Raw genomic sequence first — 8,377 nt, forward strand, 5'->3', positions numbered from 1 at the left:
ATAGCTTTCACATGGTCAGTCTATGTTATGGAAAGAGCATGTTTTGTATTCTCAGGACCCCTCACGCTCTCTCCCCCAGGCCTCAGGTAAGAGCACAGCTCCCGCCAGACACAATAACATGTACAGTAGCTACAGTGCATGCAGAGAGGATGGAACAGTTTATTACGTTTAAGTCAGTGCAACTGCAGTGTCCTGTTGACTTTTGCGAGTGATTCAGGTGACACAGTGAAAGACATTTGGGAAAAAAGGAAATAATAAAGAAAGCAAGGGACTACACTATAAACTCCAAGGCATTAAAAAAAAAAAATACCTGTAGTAAGTTCCACTCAAAGTCAATGAAAAGTCATTATTACCTAAATGTTTGTGGTATGGTCTCAAAACTAAATGAGAAGTCACACCAATTACAACTACAACTACAAATATATGATATATTAACTTTTTTCCCAGCATGCTATACTGCAGGTTGATTTAAAAATAATAATAATATCTGTTTTGCATGTACACTGAGTGATTGATTAAATGTTATGCTACACAAAAATATGTATATTTTTTCTAAACTAATCCAATCATTGAATTTTTGCACCACAAAAATGGTTGTTCCAGTGTAAATGGCTCGGTAGTTTCCTCCCACTTTTCTTTAACCGAGGTACAAGCCTTATGTTACCTGTAAACTAACTCACCCCGGAACTCACTTGTTTAAGACCACAGTAGAAGAAATGAACGAATTCAACAAGTATCTCTCAATCACTAACAAATACAGTCATGGGTGGTAAACTCTACAATTCAATCCACAAGGCAAGGCATACTGGGACATTTTGGGGGGCGGGGCTAAGCGTTGCATTTAAGTATACCTTATATCCGGAATCTTTGGGGCATCTTATATACACAATCTACGCGACGGCCCTACCCCCTCCCAGAAAGGATATACAACTCTAGCATTTAAATTGGTTCACAGCAGTTGCTTTGTTACAGCACAGGTAGCTAATTTCAACCAGAAAGTTTGTTTAGCTAGGTAAATTCACAGCATGGCTTGATTTATGTAGTTGGGTCAAGCGTACTCTACACGTGCCACACTAGTTACATTAATTTTACCGGTGGCTTAGCTAGCTGTTGTCAACATTTCAATTGTGCGTCTTTCAGTTTCAACTGCAGTGTTGTCATTTCGAGCTCGCGAGGGACGAGGGTAAACTAGTTTAGAAAAGTAAGTGGGTCGATCTCTGCTAAGTAGACAACAGAGCCAGAGATGGCTATTGCCCACGTCGCTACAGAGTATGTGTTCAGCGATTTCCTCCTGAAGGAGCCGGGTCAGGCAAGGTACCGCGCCGTGCGCACTGAGCTAGCCATGGACAAGATGGTGACCTGCGTGGCGGTGGGACTCCCTCTCCTCCTTATTTCTCTAGCCTTCGCCCAGGAGGTCTCTGTGGGTGAGTAGGTCACGGGTGTGGGGGAGGCTACTTGTGTGTATTAATTAATCACTAAATTATCAATTATGATGGTATCATTTAGTGATTATTCAGTGTGTGTGTTTTCTGTCTGTCTCCCAGGTGTTCAGATCAGCTGTTTCCCTCCAGCTAACTTTTCCTGGCGTCAGGCCATGTATGTAGACTCCTACTGCTGGGCAGCCCTACACACTCACACACTACCCTTATGGCTACACAAGGTAACACAAACACAGACATACACTCATGGCTACACAAGGACACACACAGGGAACTAACACTTAACCTTTCTCCTCTTCTCCTTCCTCTCGCCCTTTGTCCACCCTCCTTTCTCTCTCCCTTCCCCCGCTCTCTCAGTTTTTCCCCTATATCCTGCTGTTGGTAGCAGTAATTATGTATAGTCCAGCGGTGTTCTGGCGTTTCTCTGCCTCTCCTCTGCTTCAGTCAGACCTTAGCTTCATCATAGAAGAGCTCGACCGCTGCTACAACCGTGCTGTCACTCTGGCTAAACGCATGGCCACTGCTGGGGAACACACAGACAGGTAGGCTAACTAGGCTGTATTCATTAGGCACCGAACAGAAGAAACAGACTGAATGGCTGGAATGAAATTTAATGGAACGTAGTCAAACACATGGAGAAAGTTTGAAGTGTTTGATACTGTTCCATTCATCCATTCCAGCCATTACTATGGGTCTGTCCTCCACCACTGCTAACTCTCTCTGTCTCTCCCTCCAGTGTTGCGTTCGACCCTACTGAGGGCTGTTTCATGTACCCGGTGGTGGAGCAGTATCTGCTGACCAAGAGGAGGAGTGTTGTGGTGTTGTGGCGCTACCTGCTGTGTCGAGGCCTCAACCTGCTCACCTTGCTTCTGGCCTGTGTCTACCTGGGCTACTACCTCCGCCTCGCCTCCCTCACTGACCAGGTAACTAACCCTGACCAAGTGGGTCTAGTCATAACTGACCCTAACTTATTGATCTTGTGCTGTGAGTTATCTGGCTAACTTATTGGTTCTACATTGTGATCCTCCCCACAGTTCGGCTGTTCCCTGCGCACCGGACTCCTGGTCAATGACACCTCAATCCCCGACCAATTACAGTGCAAACTGGTCGCTGTGGGAGTATTCACTTTGCTAAGGTTTTTACACCCCCTTTTTATCTTTTAGCCAGTCATTTTTGTTGTTCCCTTTTTAAATAAAGTTTACTGGATTGTGATTTCAGCTTTGTTAACCTGCTGGTGTACGCCATGCTGGTTCCCGTGGTGATATACTCCGCTCTGCGCCCCTTCTTTCAATCACACACCCATTTCCTGAAGTCCTACCAATCACTGCCCACCATCAGTGTTCTGCCCCTCCCGCAGGGCCAATGGGATGACCTGACGCTCTACTTCCTCTTCCTGGAAGAAAACCTCAGCGAGCTCAAGTCCTACAAGTACATGAAGGTGTGTGTATAGTGCTGTGTTGTAGGTGGAGTTACGTTTTTATTGTTACATGCACAAGTACAGTGAAATGCCTATCTTGCTTGATCTTTCCCAACAATGCAATAATGAATATCAGTAGTACTATAGAAAATAGTCATGGAGAACAAAAACACACTAGAAATAAGTAAGTAAGCTATATACAAGGTCAGTTCCAAGGTCAGTGCCAACACCATATTTACAATGTTCAGGGATACTAGTGTGGTAGGGGTAGATATGTATAGGGGTAAGGTGACTAGGCATCAGGATAAAGAGTAGCAGCAGTGCATATGATTGTTATGTGAGTGTGTGTAGAGTCAGTAAGAATGTGTGTGAGAGAGCAAATTAATTGTGTGTCTTGAGAGTGTGTAGGGTGCATAGAGTTAGTGCAAAAATAGAACGTCTGTGTAGCCATTTTGTTAGCTACTTAGCAGTCTTATGGCCTGGGGATAAAAGCTGTTCAGGAGCCTGTTGGTGTCAGACTGGTTGCTCCAGTACTGCTGCGTGGAAGCAGAGAACAGTCTATGATTTGGGTGGCTGGAGACTTTAACAATTTTCCGGGCCTTCCTTTCACACCGCCTGATATAGAGGTCCTGGATGGCAGGGAGCTTGGCCCCAGTGCAGTTGCCATACCAAGCAGTGATGCAGCCAGTCAATATGCTCTAAATGGTGCAGCTGTGTAACTTTTGGAGGATTTGAAGGCACTGCAAAACCTGTTTCTGTGTGTAACTGTATAGCTCTGTGTTGTAGGTGTTGGAGTTGTTGAGGAGGAGGGGGATGTGTGAGGGGGAGGACTTTGACGCCATGGGACTGCTTCAGATGCTATGTTTGGTGAAGACTGATGTCACGGATGGAAAGAGGAGCACCGCAGCTACCTTCAATGCTAGTGACAAAACCACCAATGCAAATGCTAGCCTTGATGCTAAAGCTAATGATAACCCTATTGCTAAAGTTAGCCATATTGCTAATGCTAACCCTGCCACTGGGGAGGCTAGTAGCAAGGCCCCAGCCCTCAGCCCAGCTTCCCCAGACTCATGCCAAAGCCAGACCAGTGCCACTGAAATGACAGGTGAGTCTGAAAGGATGAGGAGGGAGGATGGGGAGAGGAAGCAGAATTGGAATGATGGGAAATGAAATTCCAAACTGAAATTCATAATGTTCTGTTTCCCGCCAGAATTCTCTGCTCTGTTGCCAGGCAACAGTGCAATGACAGGCGGAAGGCGGAGTGATGAGGGGGCGGTCCGACAGCGAATTATCTGATCGTTGCTGTGAAGGAACAGCCCCAGTGGGTTGTGGGACACTAGAAACCAGAGGTTCTAAGACCCAGAGATCCAACAAGCCTTTATCTAAACAACTCAGACTAAGGTGAACCAGAGATGTCTTGATGTCAATGGGACAGAGTTGTATTCAAATCATTCTTTATTTGCCACGTGCCGAATACAACAAGTGTAGACTTTACCATGAAATGCTGACTTACAGTTGAAGTCGGAAGTTTACATGCACCTTAGCCAAATACATTTAAACTCATTTTTTCACGATTCCTGACATTTAATCCTAGTAAAAATTCCCTGTCTTAGGTCAGTTAGGATCACCACTTTATTTTAAGTATGTGAAATGTCAGAATAATAGTAGACAATGATTTCAGCTTTTATTTCTTTCAACACATTCTCAGTGGGTCAGAAGTTTACATCCACTCAATTAGTATTTGGTAGCATTGCCTTTAAATTGTTTAATTGGGTCAAACGTTTCAGGTAGCCTTCCACAAGCTTCGCACAATAAGTTGGGTGAATTTTGGCCCATTCCTCCTGACAGAGCTGGTTAGGTTTGTAGGCCTCCTTGCTCGCACAAGCTTTTTCAGTTCTGCCTACACATTTTCTATAGGTTTGAGGTCAGGGCTTTGTGATGGCCACTCCAATACCTTGACTTTGTTGTCCTTAAACCATTTTGCCACAACTTTGGGAGTATGCTTGGGGTCATTGTTCATTTGGAAGACCCATTTGCGACCAAGCTTTAACTTCCTGACTGATGTCTTGAGATGTTGCTTCAATATATCCACGTAATTTTCCTCCCTCATGATGCCATCTATTTTGTGAAGTGCACCAGTCCCTCCTGCAGCAAAGCACCCCCACAACATGGTGCTGCCACCCCCGTGCTTCAAATTAACTGAAATGAAAAGTTTACATAGTTATAGATCTACAATTTCATTTTTGGGGGATAGTGTTCTTCGGCTTGCAAGCCTCCCCTTTTTTCCTCCAAACATAACAATGGTCATTCTGGCCAACCAGTTCTATTTTTGTTTCATCAGACCAGAGGACATTTCTCCAAAAAGTAGTCTAGCTTTTTAATTGCGGTTTTGGAGTAGTGGCTTCTTCCTTGCAGAGCGGCCTTTCAGGTTACGTCGATATAAGAATCGTTTTACTGTGTATATGGATACGTTTGTACCTGTTTCCTCCAGCATCTTCAGAAGGTCCTTTGCTGTTGTTCTGGGATTGATTTGCACATTTCGCACCAAAGTACGTTCATCTCTAGGAGACAGAACACGTCTCCTTCATGAGTGGTATGATGGCTGCGTGGTCCCGTAGTGTTTAAACTTGCGTACTATTGTTTGTACAGATGAACGTGGTACCTTCATGCGTCCAAGGATGAACCAGACTTGTGGAGGTCTACAACTGTTTTCTGAGGTCTTGGCTTATTTCTTTAGATTTCCCCATGATGTCAAGCAAAGAGGCACTGAGTTTGAAGGTAGGCCTTGAAATACATCCACAGGTACACCTCCAATTGACTCAAATGATGTCAATTAGCCTATCAGAAGCTTCTAAAGTATTGACATCATTTTCTTCAATTTTCCAAGCTGTTTAAAGGCACAGTCAACTTAGTGTATGTAAACTTCTGACCCACTGGAATTGTGGTACAGTGAAATAATCTGTCTGTAAATAATTGTTTGAAAAATTACTTGTGTCATGCACAATGTAGATGTCCTAACCGACTTGCCAAAACTATAGTTTGTTAACAAGAAATTTGTGGAGTGGTTGAAAAACGAGTTTTAATGACTTCGACCTAAGTGTTTGTAAACTTCCGACTTCAACTGTACAAGCCCTTAACCAACATTGCAGTTCAAGATGAAGAAAATATTTACCAAGTAGGCTAAAATAAAAAGTAACACAATAAAAATAATGAGCCTATATACAGGGGGCACCGGTACCGAGTCAGTGTGCATGTGTACAGGCTAGTTGAGGTATTCTGTACATGTAGGTGGGGGTGAAGTGACTATGCATAGGTAACAAACAGCAAGTTGGAGGGGGGTCAATGTAAATTGTCCGGTGGCGATTTTTATAAATTGTCTAATGGCTTGGGGGTAGAAGCTGTTGAGGAGCCTTTTGGTCCTAGAGTTGGCGCTCCGGATCTGCTTGCCATGCGGTAGCAGAGAAAACGGTCTATGACTTGGGTGTAATGCCAATGGGACAGCGTTGTATTAACTAACGGTAGTGGTACTAGCCAAAAATCCCAGGAAGTTTCTCTGACGAGATCAGGGATTTGAATGGGACAAGCCGTTTCTGGGTATCTTCTACTGAAAGCCATACTGCCCAGGGTGTGTGTGGTGGCGGCATACTGTCCTGCAGAAGGGTCTTTCTATAAACTAGAGAACCACTGAGGATTTCTTACACTGGACAACTTGTAACGGCTGTTGATATGTCATTGATAATAATCTGCCATTTTTTTAAAGATATAAGCAGGGTTCATGGCTATATTCAACCAAATTCACGAGTTGATTTAAAACCTATGTTTAACCCTTTATCTTGGTTGGTGCCTTGATGGATTTGTCCAAAATCATGTGACATAAAATACACTGCTCAAAAGAAATAAAGGGAACACTTAAACAACACAATGTAACTCCAAGTCAATCACACTTCTGTGAAATCAAACTGTCCACTTAGGAAGCAACACTGATTGACAATAAATTTCACATCTGATCCAGGAAGGAATTTCCCGAATGACAGTCAAGTGACGAACAGCTGTTGTGATAGCGCATGCGATGCAACAACTACCCAAGTGCTGGAAAAAAGGTGTTCAGGAGGAATGTCAAGAATATTTTGGAGTCTCATTAGTTACGCTAGCGATATTCCTAGCGACTTGATGTTGATCGTCTGTTTGCTTGATTTACTGCCGGGTCACCTTCTCATTTAACAGAGAAAGCCTTAAAGTAATGAGTTCATGTTTCTGTGCCTGGGATTGTACACTGTCTACTGTGTGAAATTGTGTTGGATGGATTATTGCGCAACACCCAAAGTTAGTGGCTATGTAATATGATCTGGTAATGAAACATGTCAAATACATTTTGTTTACCATGTTACACCTGCAATTTTAAGCAATACAAGGAGCTTGAAGTAGCCTACTTTCTCATTATTAAAAACAGCGATGGTGAGATTAATGCTACCCCTATTCTTGGATTTATGTGTCCCTGGGTCAGCCACATAGGCTACAGTAAAATCACCATGCATGCATCCAATCTATTTAGTCAGGCAATCTCCACATTTTTGAATGTAGTGATATTCAAAATATCAATGGATTGGTAAGTCCTAAATAATGCATTATTCTTAGTGGCAATGAGCTACTTTTTGCATGCTTTTTGGGGGGAGGGGTTATATATTAGGCCCTATATGTACAGTTGTATAACATGGAGGTCCTTGAAAATTACAATGAAATGCTTTGGAAAAAGTAACTGACTTGCCAATGTCTTTATTTACCCTGATTTTAAAGAATGTATAGTCCTAGGCCTATGTTGTTTAGGTGGAGTTAGGGGCAAATTTACATACAGTTGAAGTCAGAAGTTTACATACACCATAGCCAAATGCATTTAATCTCAGTAAAAATGCCCTGTTTTATGTCAGTTAGGATCACCACTTTATTTTAAGAATGTGAAATGTCAGAATAATAGTAGTGATTTATATCAGCTTTTATTTATTTCATCACATTCAAAGTGGGTCAGAAGTTTACATCCACTCAATTAGTATTTGGTAGCATTGCCTTTAAATTCGTTTAACTTGGGTCAAATGTTTCGGGTAGCCTTCCACAAGCTTCGCACAATAAGTTGGGTGAATTTTGGCCCATTCCTCCTGACAGAGCTGGTGTAACTGAGTCAGGTTTGTAGGCCTCCTTGCTCGCACACGCTTTTTCAGTTCTGCCCACTAATTTTCTATAGGATTGAGGTCAGGGCTTTGTGATGGCCACTCCAATACCTTGACTTTGGTGTCCTTAAGCTAGGATGGTGTTCTTTGACTTGCAAGCCTCCCCCTTTTTCCTCCAAACATAACGATGGTCATTATGGCCAAACAGTTCTATTTTTGTTTCATCAGACCAGAGGACATTTCTCCAAAAAGTAGTCTGGCTTTTTTATTGCGGTTTTGGAGCAGTGGCTTCTTCCTTGCTGGGCGGCCTTTCAGGTTACGTCGATATAAGAATCGTTTTACTCTGGATATAGATACTT

General features: G+C 43.0%; 1 protein-coding gene across 1 annotated transcript; it reads left to right on the forward strand.

Annotated features, from left to right (window-relative positions):
• The first annotated feature begins 1,111 nt into the window (after positions 1-1,111).
• On the forward strand, positions 1,112-7,608 carry LOC139548902 (pannexin-1-like). Its single transcript, XM_071358845.1, has 8 exons — positions 1,112-1,424; positions 1,545-1,660; positions 1,797-1,981; positions 2,176-2,362; positions 2,474-2,574; positions 2,658-2,877; positions 3,643-3,961; positions 4,067-7,608. The coding sequence occupies exons 1-8, from the start codon at positions 1,244-1,246 to the stop codon at positions 4,150-4,152; spliced, it is 1,395 nt and encodes a 464-aa protein (XP_071214946.1). The 5' UTR covers positions 1,112-1,243; the 3' UTR covers positions 4,153-7,608.
• Positions 7,609-8,377: the final 769 nt, after the last annotated feature.

Source organism: Salvelinus alpinus, chromosome 22 (assembly GCF_045679555.1).
Source record: "Salvelinus alpinus chromosome 22, SLU_Salpinus.1, whole genome shotgun sequence".
Classification (NCBI taxonomy): Eukaryota; Metazoa; Chordata; class Actinopteri; order Salmoniformes; family Salmonidae; genus Salvelinus; species Salvelinus alpinus.

Excerpts from the sequence above, each read along its gene's own strand:
- LOC139548902 (XM_071358845.1), top strand. The coding sequence starts at position 1,244 with ATGGCTATTGCCCACGTCGCTACAGAGTATGTGTTCAGCGATTTCCTC. Across the intron at positions 1,661-1,796 it reads TACCCTTATGGCTACACAAG|TTTTTCCCCTATATCCTGCT; the intron begins GTAACACAAACA and ends CCGCTCTCTCAG. Across the intron at positions 3,962-4,066 it reads CAGTGCCACTGAAATGACAG|AATTCTCTGCTCTGTTGCCA; the intron begins GTGAGTCTGAAA and ends GTTTCCCGCCAG.